Here is a 25379-nt window from a genome sequence, read left to right as displayed (position 1 = left end):
GTGGAACAATCTTCTGAATCCTGTGCAGTCTAGGCCTGGGGGTAGCATGGGATTACCCCATAGGGGCATCCAAGGGGATATTGAAGGGGTGTGACCCAACGCTGAGGAGACAGACCACCACGCCGTGTGGATATCCATGAAAAGTGTATTTTGAGAGATATGTTTTGGTAGTTTCGTTTTCGGTGTGTGCAGGAGGGCGCTGGGGGAAAAGGGGGCAAGTAGTGCGCAGTCAAGGGTGTAGTCAGAGTAGGTTCCTAATTCAGTCAACCAGCCCAAAGCAAATCTGCATAGCAGTGTTTTTGAATAGAGTTTAAGATCAGGTATGTTTAGGCCGCCTAAGGTCTTAGGGAGGTGAAGTTTATGTAGGGCAATTTTTGCTTTTTTCCCATTCCATAAAAATTTGGAGATGCCGGAGTTAATCTTTTTGACATCCGGGTTTGATATTTTCATGGGAAGCATCTGGAGGACGTAAAGCAGTCTTGGGATTATGACAGATTTGATTACCTCCGCTCTTCCCAGCAGGGACAGTGGTAAGTTCGCCCATGCCTCCATGGAGTTCGCCATGGATGTCATCAGTGGTTCAAAATTGCTAGAGTATATCCGGTCTATTCGGTTTGGAATTTGTATTCCCAGATATTTTATCTGGGAGTTTTGCCTTTTAATCGAGTGTAGGTCTGAGCCTGCGGGGAAGAGCGGGGGGGGTCCTCTTAGCATCATGAGCTCAGATTTTGTAATGTTTATTTTGTACCCTGAGAATGAACTGAAACGCTGGATAATTTCCAAGGCTTCTGGTAGGGAATGTTCCGGGGAGGTAATGAAAAGGAGCATGTCATCAGCAAAGAGCGAGACACGTAGATCTTTTTCTCCGATCTGAATGCCTCGAAATGTAGGGGTTTGACGTAAGGCTGTGGCCAGTGGTTCAAGGGCTAGAGCAAAGAGGAGGGGAGATAAAGGGCAGCCTTGTCTAGTACCTCTGGATATGGGGAATGGTTCAGAAATCGTTCCGTTACATAAAATCCGTGAGGAAGACTCTTTATATAGAGATCGTATTAGGTTAATAAGGGTTTCTGGGACGGCGAATCTGTGAAGAGTGTCAAATAGGTGGTCCCAGAGGACCATGTCAAACGCCTTTTCCGCATCTAAAGATAAGATTGCAAGGGTGGCGTCCGACCTAGTCCCCTGGGAGACCTGAAGAGCAGCGAGCACCTTTCTAATATTCGTTACCGGGTTCCTACCTGATATAAATCCGGTTTGGTCTGGGTGTACTAATGTTGGCATTAATATTTTTAATCGCTCTGCTAGAATTTTGGTTAGGATCTTGTAATCTATATCTAATAGGGATATGGGTCTGTATGACCCGGGGTCTGTTAGATCTCTACCTGCTTTTGGGAGTACCTTAATGGTGGCTAAGTTGAAATGTGAGGGGGACCTTCCTGTATTCATGATTTGGTTATACACTTTTACTAGTATAGGGGAGATTTTTGGGGATAGGAGTTTATAATAGTCTGGGGTGAAGCCATCCGGGCCCGGGGCTTTCCCAGAGTGTAGGCCTGATATGGCCTTTTGAACTTCATCTAGGGTGATTGGTCTGGAGAGGGTACCCGCTTCGTCATTAGAGAGTTGGGGGATGGTTAGGTCTTCCCAGAAGATTCTGGCTTGTGCATTATCTGGTTGTGGGGCTGCATATAGTTTGGAGTAAAAGGAGCAAAGTGTTTTTGCGATTTGCTCATTTGAATTGGTAGTGGTACCATCTGGGCATTTTAGAGGGTGTATTGTGGAGGGGGCCTGGTGTCCCTTGAGCAGATTTGAAAGGAGCTTGCTGGATTTGTTCCCGTATCTGTAGAAACGGGCATTGGAGGCGAATGTATGGAGGGCTTCTGATTTAATAAAAAGACCTTCAAATGTTAACTGGGCTTGTTGGTATTCTGATTTGGAGTTTGTAGAGGGGCTGTTTTTATATAATATGTATTTGGCCGAGAGATCGGCTTGTGCTTGAGCAAATTCCCGAGCTATAGATTTTTTCTGAAAGGAAGTATGTGAAATTATAGCTCCTCTCACTGTGGCCTTAGAAGCCTGCCAATAGAGTGCTGGGTTAGTCTGTGCCACTGGGTGATTGTGGGAGTCATAGTCATCCCAGGTGTCTTTTATGATTTTCTTTAAGGAAGGGGAAACCGGAAGATGTGATGGGCATCTCCATGAGACTATAGGGCTTTTTTCAGGACTTAGTCGAATCTTGATCCATGTAACCGCATGGTCTGACAAGGCTATGGGTTCAATGAACGATGTCTCTATCTTATTGAAAAGGGAGGAAGATAATAGGATATAGTCTATCCGTGAGAGGGTACCGGCCGAGGCGGAGAGACAGGTAAATTCCCTGTCCACAGGATGGAAAATTCTCCAAATGTCCATCAGTTGAAGTCTCTCCGCCAGGGCCGGAACCCCCAGTTTGGGGAGGGATCTCTTAGTCGGGAATTGTTTGTCCATGTCAGGGTCAGATATTAAATTTAGATCACCACAAAGGATAATCGGGAGATGGAGGTGGGGGGAAAGTATATGTATGATGTCTAGAAAGAATTTTCTAGAGTAGACATTGGGGGCGTAGACATTGAGTATTATGTATTGGGTTTGGGCCAATGTTATTTTGCATAGTGTGTATCTACCTTGTGGATCCGAGAGTAAAGGTTCGGCTGTTAGTGGGATCTGTCTCCTCGCGAGAATCACAACGCCCCTGGATTTGGAGTTGAAGGAGGCTGATGAAAGGACCTGCCAGTTGAGCACCCGGAGCTTGGCCGTTTCCGATTGGGTAAGATGGGTTTCCTGCAGGCACATAACATCGACATGCAACTTGTTAATATACATTAAAATGCGTTTCCTCTTCTGAGGCGAGTTTATCCCGCCCACATTCCAGCTACCCACCGTCAAAGTAGACATTGGTGTGAGGCTGGAATGGGCGGAAACAGGCATTGTATATTAAATACATTCCTAACCAGTGAAGACTTTACTGTAGCACTTTCGCAACTGCAAAATAGTGAAAGGAATGGGGGAGGAGAGAGAGGGTGGGGGGAGGGGGAACACAGTGTCATATGGACTTCCAGATAAGGTGACCAAGCAGTCCTGTCAAACATCAGGAGGCTCTGGTCGGTAAACGGGGGGAATCTGGAGAGGCACCTCCACCAGGGCGCTGCTCCACAAGCATAACACAACAATTGGGTAATAACAGCAGCTAACATTTCTACATAACGGTAAATAGTAGCATATAATAGTAAATACCAGCAAATACCACGCCCGCCATAGGCGTAAAGAGGGGAGCGGGGGGTCGGGTCAGGTATGAGGGGGAAGGGATAGGGGAGTCTTTGAGGAGTGCCCTCCTAGCGATGGGATAGTTGGTGACCCTTTGGAGTTCAGCTGTTAGGGTACATTAATGCAACCCCTTTGTTGATCCTTTTCTGTTGCTGTATGCACCTGACGGTCTTGTCTTACTTGGGGGGGGAGTCTTCCTGCATCAGGTGGGAAAAGACTGTGAAGGCAGGGAGTGAGAACCGATGTAATCAGAGGGATTGCAGGGGATGAGGGAGAGATGGGCCACCATCGGTAGTCTCGGCTGAGGGCATTTCAGTTTCTGGGTATCAGAAGGGAGGGGGGTTGATCATCCAGTGATCATAGTGGGAGAGAGGGAAGGGGGAAAAATCACGGATGTAAAATTTTTTATGGGCATAACAACTTCCAGGTGAACTTGTGGTGGGTGTGTTGATCAGATGAGTTTAGGAGACGTCATCAGCCCATGAGTGGGTCGGTCTGGATTCTTCTTCTAAATCCGTGAGGTAGGCTTCAGCGTCCAGGTGGGAGTTAAAGTCCTTGAAGGAGTTTCCTTGAAAGATACGTAACCTGGCTGGATATATCATAGCGAATTTCACTCCGTCTCTTATAAGTTTTGCGCAGGTAGGGGCAAAGTCTCTCCGGGCTTTGGAGAGCTCCGCAGAGAAATCTTGGAAGATCAGAATTTTGTGGTCTTGCCACGTGATGTCCCTCTGCTTCCTGGAAGCCGACCAAATCAGTTCTTTGTGGAGAAAGTTCAAGGGTTTGAAAATGACTGCACGTGGTTTAGCCCCCTCTTGTGGTTTAAAGGAGCCTAGCCTGTGAGCCCTTTCTATGACCAAGTCCTCACATTTGTCTGTAATCTACAGAAGTTCGGGTAGTGTCACTCTAATAAAGTCAAATAGATCCTGGCCCTGCACTTTCTCAGAGAGACCAATAATACGTAAATTACATCTGCGGGAGCGGTTCTCCAAGTCTTGTACCTTATTGTGCAGGTATGTAATTTCTTTATGGGCATTTTGCACAGTTTCTTTCAGCTCAGCAATGTCAGCAAAATTAGCTCCCACAGTCTGCTCTGTAACCTGTACCCTCTGCTGCAGCTGGGAGATCTGCCTGTTTATGTCAGCCGTCTGCTCCTTCAGGAGGGGGCCTATGGCTGCTCTTATGGCCGTCACCATGTCTCCATAGGTGACTGGGGCTGTTAGTGGGGGCAGCGGGGCATCAGGGGGAGAGTACTCACTGTGCTGATTCTCCAAGGCAGCCAGAGGGGAGCAGGGATTGCTGTTTGCAGCGCTGGATTTGGCAGCTGTGGTGGGTGAAGCTGGGAGAGCCTTCCGGGGTATGGCGTCCGGCGCCATCTTGGATCCCGGGGCTACCCGCTCTCTGTCTTTTTTCTGCCGGCTGGAGGTGCTGGGCATGGCGTCTAGGTACCGCTTCATGCGGCGCGATGCTGGGGGAGAAGGTGGGAGGAGGCGGGCGGGCTTTGCGGCACTGTGTAGCCGCGTTTAAGGCTGTGTGTGGGCGCCCTGGCAGCGGAGCTCTCGTCTCCCACTACCGCAGCATTCGGGGGCGGAGCCGGAAGTCACCAACAGGTTCTTAATGTCTTACCGGAGGGAACTTGTGGTTCTCCTTTTAACAACACTAGACTAATGGACTATCATGGTCCAGAGGTGCCGGGCCAAACCCTGGGCTTCAATGCTGGCCTTTGGTGCATGACAGACTCCTTTATTGTGAGGGGCCCACTTCCCTAGGGAAACCTGGCTGTAGCTGACTAGTGAGCAAGGATAATATTGCGGCCAGGGTACCAATATAAGTGTGTCCTCTGAAAATGGCTAGATTAAGGGCCTAATGGGCCTTGAGGTGAAAATGTTCAAGGGCCTATGATGAGTGGAGAAGGTCAGACCAATGACATGTAGGCATAAAGAACCCATACACCAACCACCAGTGTCTACCTAATATAAAAAGTAAAAGTAAAAAAACAGAAATGCAATTTCAATACTTAGGGTTTATGGGCAACCATGTGGCCAGCTGGTGTCTGTTTGGCGATCATCCTGCTGTCATGGTGATGGGACTATTTCCGGTACTTGTGTAGTTTCACGGCGGCACTGACCGCGGATCGCAACGTATGCAAATCGGCGAGGGGACGCGGAAAACGAGCACGAAGTGTGGTGAGCGGCCACAGAATACATGTCGAGTAATACAGATAATACACATCAAGTAATCCGCGTCTGACGGGGCTCGCTGTGCTTGTCACGCTTCTGGCTTGTTTCAATCGTCAGACTCGGTGGCTTGCTGCGCTCGCCACACTTTAGAAAATCAACTCCACGTCAATGTGGATAATACCTGATAACCACCCTTCTAAGTGCCTAACCCTTAACTGTGACAGCTGGATAGCCAATAAGATCCCATTTTGAGAGCTGGGTAAATCCGGGTAAATCGGGACCTGTACATCTATATTTATATATGGTTCACAAAGCTCTATTAATGCTTTAAGATTCTCCTTTGTAGGACATTGTGTACCAAACATTGTTGGGACTGTATGTAACAACGCGAGTGTTGAAGCTTTGCCAGGAACTTAATGGTCAGACAGAACAAACCAGCCAAAAAGTTGTGAGAATTATTAAATATCAATAGAACAAACTGGACCCTCATAAATCTATATACTGAGCCCACTTTACCAGAAATAAATGTTTGCATCAAAGCATTATGGGTAGAGAAATGCAAATAAGTCACTTTTCACCTTGTGCTTATTTCTCTGCTGAATGATTAAACGTTGTACTTCAAGACTCGCACAAGAAAATAGTTCTATTTTTGTCAAATCAATTTGCAAACAGAGAAAGTAATGTAGGAAGACATGTTGTTTATAATGTAAGTGTGATTGATTTGTTATTTTGACATTTGTTTATATAACAAGTTGTTTACAATTTTTTTTCTAGCAATTCAAATGAATCATGTTCTGCGTGCGAAATTTCCACTTTACAATTCCCAAGATGATTTTAGACACCTAAGAACTAAGAATCTCCAGAATCCATATGATGCTGAATCCATATTACTGCTCTGCCTTGCTATGGGTTAGTTCACACTGTTCAAGCCTACTCTTCCAGACCCTAAGGGAGACACACAGTGTCATAACTACTGTAAGGCAGTTCTGCAGCCACTTGGGGGAGCAAGCGGCAGTGGGGTCTGTGTGGGCGCCAGCACCCGCTAGACGCACTGCCAACTGGCTGAGCACCAGAGGCGAGTCAGCCGCAGCGCGGGTGTGGCCATGGCGGAGATGACAAATCCCCTCCACTGATTCAATTGACTGTACACAGAGCCGGCTATTGGCTACTGTGTACAGGATGGGCGGGCGGATGGGTGAGCTGGGGAGGCCTGGAATGCGTCAGAGCCAAGGGGATCAGCAGTGTCCGCTGGTTTCTCTTCCTCTATCCTGCTTCATCTTCTCCGTTATGCGTGTGACGTCATCATCTCACGCTGTGGAAACATGCTGGAGAGGAGCCCGGGGGAGGGGGGCACAAACTTTTTGGAAGGGGGAGCAACATTTATAGTTACGCCACTGGAGACACACATATTTGAGGACAGGTAGTCCTCCGCAATTTAATGCATTCTAAAAACAAAATTGTTACTGAAGAATTTGTATAAAGTAGCAGATAAAAATGTAGCAAGTATTAATAATATCACAAGGCGTAGCTAATCACAGAGGTATCATAAATACCTTTACTAGTCATATGGCTAGATTTGGCATGCCATTGACTTCCTGGGGTACATTTGCTAAGATGGGAGTTCTATTGAAGATGGGAAGTCTGATTCTTCTTCTTATTTGTTTAGCAGATTCTAGAAGACTATAGATTCTCAATAGTTGCTATGGGCACCATCCCATCTTCAAAAGAACTCTCAATTTAGTACATTTACCCCACAGAGTCAATGGCAGTCATATGGCTAGATTTTAGTGTTTGTGGACGCATTTGTATTAATAGATGCTCTGTTCCAGGAAGCGGTTGAAAGGTAGACAGTGAAGAGGTCAATTCCAAAAGGTCGACATGCAAATAGGTCGACTCAGACAAAAGATTGACATGCACTAGGTCAACACAGACAAAAGGTCAACATGCAATAGATCAAAACGTCAAAAGGTCGTCATGGTCAAAATGTTGAAAAAAGGTTTAGAGCGTTAAAAGGTCAACATGAGTTTATCACTATTTTTTATTGTTTGGACTTTTTCTTACACTTTACCAACTACTTGGAGTACAGTTGGGAATGGTAGAGTGTGCTGAGTGAAGCCCCAGCGGAGTAAGGCACCATGCGAGGATATGAGCTACACTAATTAAGGGAATCCATGTCAACATTGACATTGACAGCAATAAATCCTTGTTGACCTTTTCATGTGTTGATCTTTTTCAGGTGGACCTTTTGACCATATGGACCTTTTGACCATGTCGACCTATCCATTTGTCAATTTTGGCCAAGTGCGTGTTGAATTTTTATCTGTTTCGACCTATGGCATGTCAATGTTTTTGTGTTGACCTATTGAGTGTCGAACTAGACACTGTAGACTTCAATCCTTACCCTCTTCTCTGGCTATATGAGTTGACCTTCTTGACGTGATTTGATAATAAATATTTATTATGTATGTTATGGTGTGTACACATGGGGGCGATTATAGCAAGTATCGCTAGAAATATGGTCGTTGAGTGACCATATTGCCAGCGATGGGAGTGTGCACCGGCGATAAATCGCCAGGGTGCGCGCCCCCGTTTTCAGCCCCTGAATGGTAGCTGGTCGGAGGAGCATGCTCCGCCGACCAGCGACTTCCCCTGCCTTTTCTCCTGGCAGTGTGACATTTTCATCTGCGACCATCTCGGGACATTGAGCAATATGATTGCTGAGCAATATATTACTAGCAATATATTGCCAGAGATCATATTGTCCTATGTGTACGCACCTTGAGTGAGATACAGGAGGTTGTTACGATTTCAGAAGTATAGACAATTATGGCCCATTCATCTAATAAATTACTTTCTACCGCCTGGACACTAAGTCTGTCATTAAAACCTGGACCCTCCAATGGCGATGTGCACTGGAAAGAAGAGTTTATTACTGTGACCATGCATTCAGAAAGATACCACGTACTAAAAATGTTTCAAGTGCCAGTTGCAGTAGACTTCACATTGATGGGGGGTATTTAATTAACGTGCTGATTTTACGACTGTTAAAAAAATCAGCACAGTCGGCAAAAACACATCGAACAGCGATTACTTAATGAGACATGTGTTTTATTGGACACTGCAACTATTTTTGACTATTTTCTGCCAATGCAGTTTTGACTTTTTACAAAAGGGAAACTGCATTGATGGAAAAACTCTCCAAAATTGAATAGGTAAAGTCTGTTTTTTTGCGGTTAGCCAAAATAAACGGACTAATTGAATACCCATATGTCTCCTAAGTAATCAAAAGCCTTTATTATTGTGAATCAATGCTGTTTTTTGACATTCATTAATCTGACAAATCTCTTAGATCTCAGAGAAAACCTAGCTGCTTTATGGCGGTTTTCTTACAGTGCAATTCTGCTGGCAAGCAGTTTAAAAAATATGACTATTCCCATTGAGATTTGACCTGGATAGAATCCCACAAAGCTACTCCTGTTTCCTGGGTCTTCCATTGCTGGGAATAAGGTAACACCATCTCAACTTTAACTACTGTAGTCCCCATAATAGGCTATGGCATCTGTGGTAATAGGTTAACTTATATCACTTTCACATCGCATTGCTGGGTTGGACCGGGGATCTCAATCCAGGTTCCTACCTTGCTCCGACCCGTGTCTGGCACTTATACACAGGACAACCTGGGTTTAACCCTTCTTATAGCCCAGGTCAAATTGCCAGGTTGGGCAGACTAGATGGGCCAAGTGGTTCTTATCTGCCGTCAAATTCTATGTTTCTATGGGCCTTATTTTGGTTCATTCTTTCTGACAAAATCCTTCTTAGATGGACAAAACCATGTGCACTGCAGGGGGGGCAGATGTAACATGTGCAGAGAGAATTAGATTTGGGTGAGTAATTTTGTTTCTGTGCAGGGAAAATACTGACTGCTTTATTTTTACACTGCAATATAGATCTCACTTTGAAGTAAAACTCCACCCAAATCTAATTCTCTCTGCACATGTTACATCTGCCCCACCTGCAGTGCACATGGTTTTGCCCATCTAAGAAGGATTTTGTCAGAAAGAATGAAACAAAATAAGGCCCTATGTTTCTATGTTTGGTCGACCCAGGTTATAAGGTTTGGTGCTTTCAAAAAGCACCTCGACCCTGATCGATCTGGCAATAACCCAGGTTTGAGGTGTGGTATAAAAGGGGCATTAGATAGATCCCACCAGAAATCTATGATGTCTCTGCAGAAGGATTCTTGTTAAACAGGAGAAAGTAATTTTACCGTACCATTTCCTTTTGGCACATAGGCCCTTATTCGGATTGAGTCGGACGGCTGCGTGTTCGGTCGGACAGACATTTTATTGTGTTTGCGCATGTGCTGAGGTGTTTCTGCGCACGTCCGAATACGGTGTGAATTCTATACAGAAAATGATCAGTCGAAACAATCCGAGCAGGGGATGGAGAGGGGCGTGAAGGGCTGTTTGGGCTCATTACCATATGCGTATGCCCCGCGTTTCATGGGTGTTCCCATGAAAACGCTGGGAATACATATGGTAATCCGGCCGTGACGCACGTGTGGGAGGCGGACAGCTGACATAGCCGGATGCCAGCTGCCCGCCCATATCCCTGCTTTCACACAGAGAAATGTTCGAGTGGTCTGGAGCACTCGGAGCTGTCTGACCGCTCGATCCATCATTCGATGGTTCCCACAGATGGTGAAGTTGATCATATAAAACATCAACTCGCGGTACGTTTGCTTGGCGTCTTACCGTATTTGGACGGTGTGAGCGATCTGTACGGTAAGCGGGGCTAAGAACACTCGGTGGCCATCCGAAAATACACATCCGTCCAAGTCAACTAGAATAAGGGCCATAGTGGTTATCACTTCTTCATATACAGTATAGACCCCTGTGGAACAGCTGTAACTATACCGAAATGGTTAACTAGTGTCTAATGCAATGCATGCACTTCTATTTTAGAAAGGCAACACTGTTACATAGTGAAGTGCTGTTAGGGTTTGATTCCAAAATATTAAATTTACTTTCAATGTAAAAATATTAAAGCCAACTGTTTAGCTAATTATCCCTCATTATAGGCTGTGCGAGTATTGTTGACAGGCCTTGAGAAAATAAAATAATTCCTAGCTCAGATTGAGTCCTCCTCTGGGGCCTTTTTGGCTTTTATAATGGAATGATTTATATTTGAAATCTTAAGATTTTCTCCAATTATGTTACATTGGATACGTGCAGAGGTTTTGTTTTAATTGTTGAGACTCAGCAATAATGAGTTTCTTTGCCTGTTGTAGAGAAAAATCCCTATAGCCCATAGAGGGTAATTCAGATGCGGTTGCTTCTGTGATCTCATGTAGAAGGAAAGGACTTCAGTACTTTGTGCATGCTCAGGACTCTTTCTGCATATGAATGAATGGGTCCAACAATGGCTGCAACCCAAAGGAAGGTAATATAGAGTAATGCTACTCAGGGCCGGCGCCATCACTAGGCAGCCTTAGGCATTTGCCTAGGGCACTGCAGGGCGGCAGTTAGGAGCAGGTCCCCATGGATGGAGGTGAGCAGCAACTCCCCCCCCCCCCCCGGAAGTGACTCTGCAGCTGCCACCGCCGCATCTTCCCTGGTGGTGTTACTCCGTGGCCCTAGCCGCATCACACCCGCCCCCTCCCGTCACCTCCCGTTGAACATTGCAGCACCCCGCACCGCATTGTAGGTCACTCCCTCCCCCCTTGTGGAGTGACCAGAGCAGGTGAGCACCGGAGTGCCCGGCACCCCCCCCCCCCCCCCCAGTGTAGCGATGGAACGACCATCCCCCCAGTGTAGCGCCGGAGCGCCCCCCCCCCCCTCCTCCGAGTTGCGGGTGAGCGCCGGAGCGACTAATAAGGTGCTGTAGTGGTGCGGATTGATAGTAATCAGGCAGTGTTTTATTAATACAAAATAAATATAATTTTAATACAATCTGTCACTTATTTCTATAACTTTCAGAATGAAACAGTGTATTGTTACATTCCGTGACTGTTGCCCGTATATAAGGGTGTGGATCAGTTGGCCACCAGCAAGTTGTTAACAGTCATTAGGTGGACACCATTAGGTCGACATGCATTTAGGTTGACATGTGTCTAGGTCGACATGAACGAAGGTTGACATGAGTCTAGATTGACATTGGTTAGGTCGACAGGGTCATAAGGTCGACAGGTTCATTATGTCGACATGAGTTAGGTCTACAGTCAAAAGGTCGACATGGGGTTTTCACTGTTTTTTGACCCGAATGTCGACACATGGACATGGACACAGGTCAAAGTGCACCGCATCCCCTCACATGGCTCGCTGCTCTCGCCATGCTGCGGGCTTAGTGCCCCGCTACGGTCGGTGCGCTATTTTATTCTCCCATCACGTCCTAGTCGGCACAGGTCAGCTCAAAAAACAAAGAAAACCCCCATGACGACCTTTTGACTGTCGACCTAATGACCCTGTCGACCTAACCCATGTCAATTAATGACCCTGTTGATCTAATGAGCCTGTCAACCTAACCCAAGTCAACCTAGACTCATGTCGACCTTCTTGCATGTCAACCTAGATAGACACCTGTTGACTTAAATGCATTTCGATCTAATGACTGTCTAACAACTAGCTGGTGACCCAATGACCGAATCCCATATGTGAAAGGTCCTGATTGCTGTGATTAGGAGGGGATGATAAATGTTTAGCACTACAGATTGACTGCTGGTTGAAAGAATATTTAATTGTTTAAAAATGGTCTGTACAGGGGCGTAACTAGAACTTTGTGGGCCCCATAGCAAAATTTATAATGGGGCCCCCCTAACTCAGGGCCCTACTAGTGCACACCGTTTTTGACCATCATTAGTGGGAACAGTAACAATGTGCCCCTCCAATAGATATTTGAAAATTAAAAAATGCACACATTATATAAAAAGGTGAATGGCCTCGCCTCAAAGGGTAATGCCCCTCACACATTACGCGACACACCGCAATGCCATTACACATTACGCGACACACCGCAATGCCATTACACATTACGCGACACACCGCAAAGCCCATTACACATTACGCGACACACCACAAAACCCAATACACGACACACCGCAAAGCCCAATACACATTACACGACACACCGCAAAGCCCAATACACATTACACGACACACCGCAAAGCGGAATACACATTACGCGACACACCGCAAAGCCCAATACACATTACACGACACATGGCAAAGCCCATTATGCGACACACCGCAAAGCCCAATACACATTACGTGACACACCGCAAGGCCCATTACACATTATGCAACAATTACAAACTTACCAATATTCGTTCTTATTCTGTCCCACGCTGCTCCTCTCTGCATCACAGGTGCTGGAGTATGAGAGATCTGTGCACCGTCACCTTACTGCTGGGCAGGGGGGGGGGGGTTGCAGGTGTGCATGCTGCTGCAAGGGCCCATAAGGTGGACACATGGGACTGGTGTCTCAGGCTGTATTGTGGACCCAGATTCAACAGGAGACCACCCACTACTCCCCCCCCTCTCCCCTTCTAGTACACTCTGCTCTAGCCTATGAGGCAAGCAGCGTTGCAGCATTTTTAATCTGCCGCTCTCCTGAAGTAAATCACAGCTCACGAATCAGCAGCCAATCAGCCTGCTGATCTGTGAGCAGTGATTAGTTCACGGACAGCGGCAGATTTTAAATGCTGCTGCGCTGTCACTACAAGTTTGACTCACTAGTGGGGACAAGGGGGGGGGCGGGGGGTTTGCCGGTGACCGCAGTGGGTGTAAGCGTCGGGGAGAGTATCGGCAGCAGCGTGAGGCTGGGGGAGGTGGTGGCCATGGTGAGCGGCTGTGCATCTCTGAACACAGCCACTGACCACCATACTTCACTGGCAGGCAGGATTCCTCCCTCGGCCGCCCCGCGCTGTCAGTCCCACTCCCCACTGCCTGCGTCCCGTGCCAGAGCTAGGCAGCAGCGCAGCAGACAATCTCTCCAGTCTCCTCCCACAGTTTCTTCTGCACTCGCGTCCCGCGGCCCGCCCCCCTCTCGGCTTCTTTGTTCTTTCCCACCGGCGAGCAGCTTCATACAGGCAGCTGTGGCGGTACGGCTCCCTCAAAAAATAATAAATTATCTAAGCACAGTGCAGGGGAGTGCTTGCTGTTCATCGCCCCCCCCCCCCCCCCCCAGCCGCCGGGCCCCATAGCAGCTGCACCCCCTGCACCCTCGGTAGTTCCGCCACTGGGTCTGTAGCTGAAAACAGTATACACAGTATATACATATACACTGCAATGCAATGAAACACATTAAAAACAGTATTGAGGATGGAAAAGAAAAAAAATGGAGTTGAGGATTTGTAAAAAAGGCTAATGTTCAAACATGCAGGTACAGTAGTGGCTCGTTAGTATTGATAACGAGCAGCTATCCTTCTTACTCTTTGAAAAAGTATAACATATTGAAAGTTTATGTGTCCATCAAAGTATATAAATAAATGGCTGGTGTTGGTTTCTGGTGCAGACTATGGCGTCCCGTCAGTTGCATCCAGATACTAATCATTAGATTATTCCATCCAGATGATGTTAATTGGATTTGACCTGGGATGTTGTATCCTAGCTGCCCGGGTAGGACTGTGGGAGAGGGTAAGGTAATGTGATAGTGTGTCGGTCTGGACCTAGAAGTCTTAGTGTTTGATGTGCACGGCCCTAGCTGGACCGCTGCTCGACGCGCGCCTCTCCCATCAAAGCAAGGTCTATTGGTGGGAGAGGCGGGCAGCGATCATTGGTCTAGCTGGGGCCACGCACATCAAAACTAAGACCACAAGCAGAGCCTGTGGTGCAGCCCAATTCTAATGATTGTGTAATGCGGCAGTATAGATGTTGTAATGGGGTGGTACTGATGAAGGTATGCGGCAGTATGGATAATGTAATGGGGCAGTATCATTGGTGTAATAAAGCTGTACTGATGGTGTAAATGGGTGGTATGGATGGTGTAATGGGGGTACTGATGGTGTAAAGGGGTGGTATGGATGGTGAAATGGGGTACTGATGGTGTAAAGGGGTGGTATGGATGGTGTAATGGGGGTACTGATGGTGTGAAGGGGTGGTATGGATGGTGTAATGGGGGTACTGATGGTGTAAAGGGGTGGTATGGATGGTGTATTGGGGGTACTGATGGTGTAAAGGGGTGGTATGGATGGTATAATGGGGGTACTGATGGTGTAAAGGGGTGGTATGGATGGTATAATGGGGGTACTGATGGTGTGAAGGGGTGGTATGGATGGTATAATGGGGGTACTGATGGTGTGAAGGGGTGGTATGGATGGTGTAATGGGGGTACTGATGGTGTGAAGGGGTGGTATGGATGGTATAATGGGGGTACTGATGGTGTAAAGGGGTGGTATGGATGGTATAATGGGGGTACTGATGGTGTAAAGGGGTGGTATGGAATGTATAATGGGGGTACTGATGGTGTAAAGGGGTGGTATGGATGGTATAATGGGGTACTGATGGTGTAAAGGGGTGGTATGGATGGTGTAATGGGGGTACTGATGGTGTAAAGGGGTGGTATGGATGGTGTAATGGGGGTACTGATGGTGTAAAGGGGTGGTATGGATGGTATAATGGGGGTACTGATGGTGTAAAGGGGTGGTATGGAATGTATAATGGGGGTACTGATGGTGTAAAGGGGTGGTATGGAATGTATAATGGGGGTACTGATGGTGTAATGGGGTGGTATGGATGGTGTAATGGGGGTACTGATGGTGTAAAGGGGTGGTATGGATGGTGTAATGGGGGTACTGATGGTGTAATGGGGTGGTACTGATGGTGTAGTGGTTAGCATTACTGCTTCACAACTTTGTAATTTACTCTTTTTTGCCAGAAGGTACTCATTCATATATACTGTACTTACAATTGCCAATCCTAATAAATTTTTTGTATCTTTAAGTTGAGTGTAGAAATAATACACCCGTACACAGTATGTGAATGGCATCTTTTTGTAGGAACCTAAATGAAGAATATGTGAGTGCCCCTTTACAAAAGAACCGTTCCAGTTTCAAGCGAACCTTTGTGTCCTACAGTAAACTTTCCCTTTAAACTTTCCCTTTAATAAATTGACCTTAAAAATGTATTTATTCGACTTTCTTTGTCTGTGAATTTATTTAACCAAGCAATTAAAACTTAACGATGAATGACTTGCTAGTGAAAAGTTGTTAATTAGATTTTTTTCATTGTTAAGTATGTGTACATGCACTGTGAAAAATATGGCATTAATATTCTACATTATGTCACGGTTCCAAAATAACGATTCCGGTTTCCTTCTGAATAACACAAAATGATACCTGTACTTTTCTCACTCTTATTTTTAGGAATCTTCACTCTGTTTTACATTAGTATTCTGTCATTTACATGCAGCATTTATCGAGGCTGTTTTGCAAATTGTTGTTGAGAAATATTTGTGAGAATTCAATGTACAAAAAAGACTTGGGAAGGTAGAGAAACCCAGCACAGAACAAGTATAAACATAAGTAAAGTCTCAAATGTTCCTATGTATAAAATATTTAGTGTCAAAGTCTTGGAGGCTAATCCTATAACAACACTGCTCCTCACCTCTACGGGGGGAAATAAAGTGTTTTGCATGCTGAACGATTAAAGGTGCCCACACACGGTAAGATTTTTTAAAACAATATATTTCCGACCGATCATGAAGACCAATCATTTAGGAACTTACCGTGTGTGGGCCTGATGACGATCCAATGTGGGTGCCCACGGGTTGTTCAACAAGCCCGCTGATCCTTTCAGCAAGCAGAAAGATGAACGACTCATCGTGCTGGAGTTGGCAACCTTGTTCCATTTGTAGGAATGATGAACATTGTGGCCAAGACCCATGTCCTGGGAGTGGCATATTTTGCAAAACAACCAAACACCCTCCTCCATCTCTCCCCGAGTATCCAGCTTTAGTCAAGGATCTGGCTTTAGCTGATGACCAAGCAGCGACATCTCCCGCAACCCCCCTCCGTACCCGTCCAAGGGTCTGGCTCTAGCCAATGACCCAGTTCCCAGCAGCAACATATCCTGCCCCCTCCATCTCTGTCCACAGCCAATGTATAAAATAAAGATAAAAAATATATAGTCATTAAATGACCCATCTGCTCTCTAATCTTTTCACTCAATCGTTCTGTGTGTGTGGGCATGATCAGAGTATTCTAGATTTCAAGGGAAATTGGATAGACTTTGGATTGGACATGCAACCTATCCGTGTGTGAGCACTTTAAAGCCTTTGCTTAGTATAAACTGGTTACACAGAAATCCCCGTCAAAGCTCCAGTGTGGTTTCTGTGTGCCTGGGGAATCTTTGCCAGTAAAGTCTACCTGGTTGTTTCTCCTCCTCTTGCTCCATGGATCTAGGTGCCCTCCATTCTTCTGACAATGGATGACTTTGCGATCTTTGTCCTCAATGGAGTTCCTGTAAAAGTGCATTAAGTTCAGAATTCAAATCAATCAAATCATATTATTGTCACTACAAAATAAAAAAAAATGCAAAAGTGAAATTCCAAAGAAGAAAAAGGTAAAATAAGTACTCACAATTCACACACTACAAATTCAAACTTAAAATAACAGATGGGAAAAAATCTATCCTGCAGCCGGCTAGTTTGGCAACCTAAGCAAGTATAACGTTTCCCAGAGGCAACAGGGAGAAAAGAGGATAGCTAAAATAATTTTATTAGCCTACCCCTTTTTACAAAAATATCTGCCATCCTAGGCAAGGTTTGGCCAATTTTTCTGCAGCCTTAACTATCCTATCAAGGGATCTACTAACAGAACACTTAGAATTCCCATACCATATCCCAATGGCATAAGTCAACTGACTCTCAATTACACAGCAATAGAAATTCATTGGCCTAGATAAGGCCAAACTCATAGTCTCCGCAGAAAAAAAGGCGTTGCTGAGCCTCTCCAACTGCTATAGAGGTATGTGAGGACCAGGTCAGATCCTCAGTAAATGTAATCCCCAAGAATTTAATATTAGTAATCCACTCCACCTCCTTGCCAATTAAATGACAGTTGTGATGCATATACAGATGTGTTTTCATACAACTAGCATCAAAACTCCATGTGATGCAAGATGCCTATGCAAGTGAGCTACCGGATGCAGGGTTGGCTCTACCATTGGGGTGCTGGGATTTGGGGGGGGGGGGGGGGGGCGACACACCACCTATAGCAAAATTAAGGATGTCTATATTGAAGAAATCCGTATTGTACTTAATGCAGTTGGCGGCTGTGGAAATTTTATGGTGCCACCACCAAACTTTAACTTGAGAGGCTGCAAAGTGGGTATCAGTAAATGTTTTATTGAAAATTTGCCTACAGTGCTGAGAAGCCTTACACCACCCCTGACCAGGTCCAATGCAACCCTACTAGACTGGGAATATTTTCCATATATTATTACCTGGACAAGCATCTTAGTCACAATGAAATATGACTAAGATTCACCAGGAGACAGTACTGATTAATTTGATATGCGACTCCATCAGGGGCAGATTCGGAACTAAAATTGACCCTGGAAAAAGTAGTGACCTGCATGGATGGCACCGAATGAAATGTAGGCAGAACAAACACCAATAAAGTCAGAGTTAATACATCACTACACCTGTGTGTTTTAATATGCTTGGCAATCTAGTGGCCACCAGACCTTTAAGTTGTTATGAAATATTCTCACCCTTTCCCCACAGTGGAGCTCAGAAATATCCCAGAAATTGTTACTCACTCAAATTTATGCCAAAAAGTTGAATAAGGTGAGAATCCTCTTTATGTTGTCTTAGAAGAATTCTAAAATTTTGAATTGTGTTTATTAAATAACTCTTTTTAAAAAATGAACAAACTACAAAAAAAAAATGCTGACTTGTTAAATAATGAGTGCCAAAGCTGTCACTTTACACAGACCGCTTGCTGGGTTGTTTTTTTGGGAGAAGGCCTAGTTTAGCAATATTAACTTTTTAATTACAGCACTAGATTTAATCTTATGACTGTTCAGATCTTCTGGCAACAAAATGCTTTTGGAAACCTGCTTATAATAGCAGAATTTGCATAATTAAATATTTGTATTTCAGTGCAGTTTTACTTACAGTATTTTAGTATTTTTTATTTTTTTTATTTTTACTTTGGTTTTTGTTCCACCTAATATATAATGGATACAGTTGCTACTTGCTACATTTGGAAAAACAGCTAATCTGTGTTTTGTGTCAAATTGAGAAAAAAAAGCCAAGATGTATGTGGACACATCTGTACTTACCCGAATTTACTTGGTAGATAATCCCATAACCCTAGACAAGATTATGCGGAAATAACTATTTATTGCAATATTTAGTGAAAAATATATTACACTTGTAATTAGTAATGTTTGAGTAGTGCACCCGGTTATATTATTCTCTATGTTTAGTATCTTCTCAGCTTCCAAGAATCAATACGCATTATCCATATATTTTCATTGAGCAATAATTTCATTTAGAGTTTCCCTTTGTGTCTGTCAACAACCAGTTGAAATGAAGTTGAGCTCAATAGGAACAGCAAGGGTTCTGTGAACGGGAGGCCGAGGGGTAACTGGAGTATTCCAAAAATAGATCTATTTTTGACTTGATTTTTTTTGTTTTAATTAATTTCTGAAAAGATCCAGTTAAGGTTATTCAAGGTATGTGCATTACTTGTTTTTCCATTCCCACATGTTCCTGCATTCAAACACCATAAACAGCAATATAGAGCTCTTAGGATTTAGAAAATATCTTTTGAACCTTATTCTGTTTGGTGCCCTTTAATCCAATGCCATATGAAAAATGTGATGTATGCGATTCTCTAATAATGAAATCTTTTATCTTCTCAGTTTTGTAAGCAATGATTGAAAGACATTTTTTCTGTATGTCCTTGGCTTTGCTGCCAATGATTGGCAGTCTTCCCAACCCCGAAAAACACATTTGGCTTCCTATTCTTTACATTTCTCATAGGCTCCTAGAGTCCTGATGATGTCTTTGAAATATGTATAGTATGTTGATTTATGTTTGATTGATGAGTGTAACAGTAATGTTCAACCTTTTCGTATTATTTGGAAAATGTTCATGACGGTTAAAAAGTCTCATGTTTAATTAAGATCTGTTGGTACTTGTTTCCTAGCACGGCGCCCGTTGTTGGTGATCGCATACCTTAAGTTAAGGTATGCGATGGTCGCGACCGACGCGATTTCAAGGCTATTTATAGCCTTTTCCCCGACAATTGCGTCCATCGTGTCCATCGCATGCCTTAAGTTAAGGCATGCGATGCGACCGATGCGATGGATGCGGTTTTACATAGGGAACAATGTTAAATGGGCCAATGGGCCCGATTTTTCATTGTATACCCACCCTTATGGGTATTTAACATGAGAAATGTCCCCCCCCCCATTGTTAACGACACCCCACGATGAACGCCAACCCGAAGCGTGACGAGCGCAGCAAGCCGGCGAGGGGCGGCAGTATGCGTCCTCTGACCTTTTCATACCCCCACTATCCACGTCGGTGTGGAGTTGATTTTATATAGTGTGGTGAGTGCAACAAGCCACCGAGCCCGAAGCGTGGTGAGTGGACGCGTAATACCAGTGAAGTATTGCGCGTCCCCTGGCGGGGCTCGCTGCACTTGTCATGCTTCGGGCTCGGTGGCTCGCTGTGCTCACCACACTATATAAAATCAACGTGGATAGTGGGGGTATGAAAAGGTCAGAGGACGCATACCGCCGCCCCTCGCGGGCTCGCTCCGCTCGCCACGCTTCAGGTTGCCGTTGATCGTGGGGTGGTGTAAACAATGGGGGGGGCATTTCACCCATCAGGGTTGGGAAACAATAAAAATTGGAGTCTGGGGGCCATTTAATATTGTTGCCAATGTAAAATCGGGTCTCAGGGACCATTTTACATTGATTCCAATATAAAAATTGCGTCCATCGCGTCGATCGCATCGCATGCCATTTGGTTGCATGCGATGCGATCAACACGATTTCGGGGGCTCCCGATGGAAACAATTTTTATCGCTGGCGCCGTGCTAGGAAACAAGTACCGATCTCTTATATGTACATTATAAAAAATTGTGGTTAAATTGAAATTTGACCCTTTATAAACCACTTCTGGTTTCTTTTTCCAAAGCAGCTGCAATAATTCTTTCTGACTCATATATCCCTTGTCCAGAAATGATTATTTACAATGTTATCTAGTCTATGTTTTCATCCACTTCTAATGCATTGATATTATACTAAACACAGATGTTGTGTAATAGAGATAAGACATGCTTGGTAAGGGACATATGTATAAGGTATATGTACTAAGCTCAGGGTTGTCTACATTTAAGTTATCCTCTCTGGGAGAGGGCAGTCAGCTAGCAAAAGCAAGGGCAGGGGCGGCAGGCTGGAGGTGTAGCTCAACTGAGCCTTGTGTAATGGTGTATTATTATTTTTATTATTATCTTTTACGCAGCGCCTGACAATACATAGATGAACAAAAGAACAAAACAAGAAAATAGTGATTTACAGTACAAATGCAAATTAGTAAATGGTAAATAAAAGGCAGTTGCAACAGTGGACACTGATGCAATTATAACAGTGGCAGAGATATATTCTTAGAAAAGCACATGAGGAGAGAGGGCCCTGCTCATTAGACCTTACATTCTACAGGTAAGGGGCAGACAAACTGGGGTGACACAGCTGGGATAGAAGTGAGCATAAACAGAGGGTTAGGATGAGAAATGGTTAGATTTAATGAAGAAGTGGGTCTTGAGAGCCTGTTTAAAGTTTTGTAGGGAGCTGGCAAGTCTTATAGGGAGGGGTAGAAAATTCCAGAGATACAGTATTAAATATCACGCAGGCCAAGGGAGTGAAGGATTTGGAGAAGGAGAGGGCGGTCAACAGTGTCAAAAGCTGAATAATGGTCAAGAAGAATAAGTAGAGAGTAGTGGCTTTTAGATTTGTCAGCATGAAGACCAGTGCAGACTTTGAGAGCAGTTTCAGTGGAGTGGAGTGGACAGAAGCCAGACTGGAATGGATCAAGCAGAGAGTGGGAGGAAAGAAAGGCAGTAAGGTGGTTGTAGACAATACACTCAAGGAGTTTGGAGGCAATAGGGAGAAGAGAAATGGGTAGGAAATTAGCAAGATAATTAGGATCAAGGAGGGATATGATCAGGTCATATGCAGGTCGTCCTGATGTATGGCCAGTTTAAGCTTTGGATGGAGATTAAGTAACAATTAAATAGCTCCATTCATTTTTTTAACTCAATCTGTAACATGTCAGCTAAGAGCTGATTGGCTGCTACTTTGTCTTCGTCCACTTTATCTCTCTTCATGCTTAGTACATAGACCTCTTTTTCCTGCAATTGGCATTTTCATTTTACAGTACAGTATATGCAGACACAGAAAACACAGTATGTGTGTCAGAAAGTTTCCAGTTACTGTATCTTTAGACTTTCAGGGAGAAATAGAAAAGGGTCTGGATTTACGTCAACAACATTGTAAATAACAGTTTTACTCTTCAAAATCAGACTGGTTTTGCAAAGTAAATGATTGCTGCTTTAAAAAAAAACCAGGAGAATTCCTACCAAATCTCTCACTTTCTGAATCTCTCATCCTATTAAATTTCCACCCACATCTTTTAATTTTTAGAAGTAATAGTAAATTTATCCCTAAGAGAGATCTCTCACTTAGGAAGAAATTTACTAAGATAGGAGTTCTATTTCACATGGGATGTTGCTATAGGAAACCAATCCGAATCTACTTATTTATTTAGCACCTTCTAGAAGATAATAGATAGTATCTGATTGGTTGCCCATAGCAACATCCATAGTGAAATAGTATTCCCATCTTAGAAAATGTCCCCTTTATTCTCCACATAAAAGGAAGTTCTTCTGCTGACTTTCACAACTGGCAATGCAGCCTACTGTATCACATGTTTGGTCCTACATTTTTAAGGATTTACATTCTTCCTAAACTGTTACAGGTTTTTAAAGGAAGCAAGAAAATCATAGACGTTCCCATTATTGGATATTACTGCACAAGTTGCACTTTGATTGACAACAATGTCTGTAACATGAATCCAAATTGAGATTAACCCTTGAAGAAGTCTCTTGGATACGAAACGCATAGGGTAATTATCCACTAGAACCACTCTGACAATATGAAATTGTGGACACTGACTCCGGCAAAAGAGTGAACTATACATGCTCAGATGTGGAATTATTTTGTGCATCATTTATTGATTCTAAATAATTTTTGGTAAACTAAGTGTATTTTAAAAAATAAATAAGATTTTGTTTTTCTAATGCTGCCCATACACATGTGAGATATTGCATGCAATCATTCGATTTTGACCACATCTGGCAAATAAATTGAATGTTTGGATGCATTTTTAAGGCGACATTCGACCCAATGTGCTGCACTTAATATTTATCTAATTGCATGAGCAATCGCATATGGTTTTTAACGCATGTGGTTCAATTGAATGCAATCAGTGGCGGGTTTGGGGAGCGAAGCAGGGTGGGGACCAGAACGCTAGTGGAGAGCGGGTACCTGAGCGCTGGCAGCTGTGGAGATGGAGACTGGAGCCTTGGGGACCAGAGCACGGGGCCGGAGTGTTGGGGACTGGAGCGGTGGAGACTATGAGGAAGCGTTTTCAGACGGCAGCAGTTGAATTTGAAACACTGGATGGCCCTCTGATTGGATGAGGCCGCTGACTGGCTGAGAGAGCTGTCTCAATGGCCTCAGGCAATCAGAGGGCCGTCCAGTGTTTCAAATTCATCTGCTGCCACTGCTGAGCCCCTCTACCTGAAAGCGCTTTTTCACAGAGCTTTGAGATTCGACCATTCCAGTCCTGAGCTCCGGTCCCCATCGCTCCGGTCCCCGCTATACAGCCACCAGCGCTCAGGTGCCCGCTCCACTGCCACCCCTCTTCCAGCACCCAATGTCTCATCGCAGATGGCATGCGAAATCAGGTGCTGGAAAAAACACTGGGCACCACAAAAGATGCGATCAGATGCGATGAGCATAAGTGAATGGGCACCAAATAATGTCATTTGTTAGTAGTGTTTTCAAATTAGTATTTTAACATATCATTGTAACCATAAATGTTATCTACTAAAAACATTATAAACTATATATTGTTGGAAAATTATTCCCAGATCCTTTACCGTATTATTTCCTGTATATTCCTATATTGCAATTATCTAGTAAATGTCTCAAAACTTTGTTTTAATATTTCTTTCTTTGCCTTCAAGCTTCTGACCTTATATATTCCTGTTATTGCTTTTTATTTGTTTTTTTCAGAGTGTAGCTCCAAGCACGTATCCCGATCCAGCCCCCGTAAGGTCATGTCATTTCTTGGCAGGTCTTCTGCTAGCCTCCAACCAGGGTCAAGAACAAGACTTGGAACACTGTGGACCATAGTGATCAACTTACGAACATGCAATTACCACATTAAAATTCAACAATGCTCTTTTTTAATCTGCGCAGCTATGCCAACTGTATTTCAGCCAGCGCACATAATTCTTATTTATTTTCTTTAAGAACATGCTCCATTTCAGCAATGTTGGTCAAAATAGAGAATATTCCCCTCTATGTCATCTACACACATAAAACAAAGACTATTGTGTATTTATTTTTGAGAAACATGATGTGAGCGGCAATACCATTGCAAGTAAATAGCTTTTGGGGACAGTCAGAAAAACATGTCATCTGTTTGGCTTGACACATTGAGCAGCTGCGTTTTCCATTTATCGCCCGTCATTGTGCTGACAAATGGACATTTATCTAAATAGCTCAATTTGGTGCATTTTGTAAAGTACAAAAGTGACTTTAGCGCAATGAACAAAATAAGAAAAAAGGAAAATATTTTGAATATGTTTCAAGCTTGTCCTATAGCGCAAAGTAACACAATAAGTTACTGCAGACTTTGATAAAAAAATTGTTAGAAAAAAATCAAAGAAATTAATAATAATCTCACACATAGGGAGGTATTCAAACAAACACAGCCATCTCTGATGGGGGAAATGGCTGCAGGGCCCTATTCAATGCAGTCTTCCCCGACAGCATTGAGCAGGGTATCTCGGCAGAACGAGTCCGACTTCACAGGCAGCCAAGTCGTTCTGCCAAGAACGGCCAGGAAGTGACAAGCTGATGGCTGCAGCTCGCCTCTTCCCAGCCACAGCTCGCGGCCATGCCCCCTTCTCGTCCCGCTGCAGACGGGACATTGAATCCACCTGCTATTTCTCGGTCGAGCAGACGGAGAACAGAACAGGGTCACGGCTGTCGGGCCAGCTCAACAGCTGTGGCCCATGATTGAATACCCCCCTAAAGGGGAAATTTAGAAAGATGGGAGTTCTATTGAAGATGGGATTTTGCCCATAGCAACCAATCAGATTATACTTATTATTTATTTAGCACCTTCTAGATTAGAATAGATAAAATTTGATTGGTTGCCCATAGCAACATCCCATCTGCAACAGAACTCCCATCTTAGTACATTTACCCCTATTTGTTTACACATTCTGTCATCTTTAATTAATCCGTTCCTATCATAGTGATGTTTAGAATCTTCTATTTTAGACAATATAACATAGGACACTATACAGAGAGCACAAGTAGTTCGGCCAAAGAGAATAATCTGACACAGCGGTGTCCCTATTTGTTGTTATAAGCTACCCTGTGGCTTGTACTGTTCATGAGGCCCGGTTGTTGCTTATAAACTGGAACATTGTGTCTTCTGGAAAATGTTCCGATGGCTTCCACTCATAGACGGGCAACTGTGACACGATCATCTACTGCACCCTTGGTTGATTAGCGGTCTAGAAACTCACTGGCAGTATGGTTGTGTGTTACATACATTGCTGCAGCTGCATTCAGTTGTATATTTAGG

General features: G+C 44.2%; 1 protein-coding gene across 1 annotated transcript in view; it reads left to right on the top strand.

The window, feature by feature from the left end:
• Window positions 1-4762: 4762 nt before the first annotated feature.
• LOC146005827 (uncharacterized) overlaps window positions 4763-25379 on the top strand; it is a 142053-nt gene continuing 121436 nt past the window's right edge. The window contains exons 1-2 of the mRNA XM_083145255.1: window positions 4763-4777; window positions 5824-5925. Coding sequence (XP_083001381.1) covers window positions 4763-4777; window positions 5824-5925 — 117 coding nt within the window. The remainder of the gene's footprint in view (window positions 4778-5823; window positions 5926-25379) is intronic.

This window comes from Crinia signifera, chromosome 5, assembly GCF_055691185.1.
Source record: "Crinia signifera chromosome 5, ASM5569118v1, whole genome shotgun sequence".
NCBI classification, from domain to species: Eukaryota; Metazoa; Chordata; class Amphibia; order Anura; family Myobatrachidae; genus Crinia; species Crinia signifera.
This window is presented reverse-complemented; position numbering and strand designations above follow the sequence as displayed.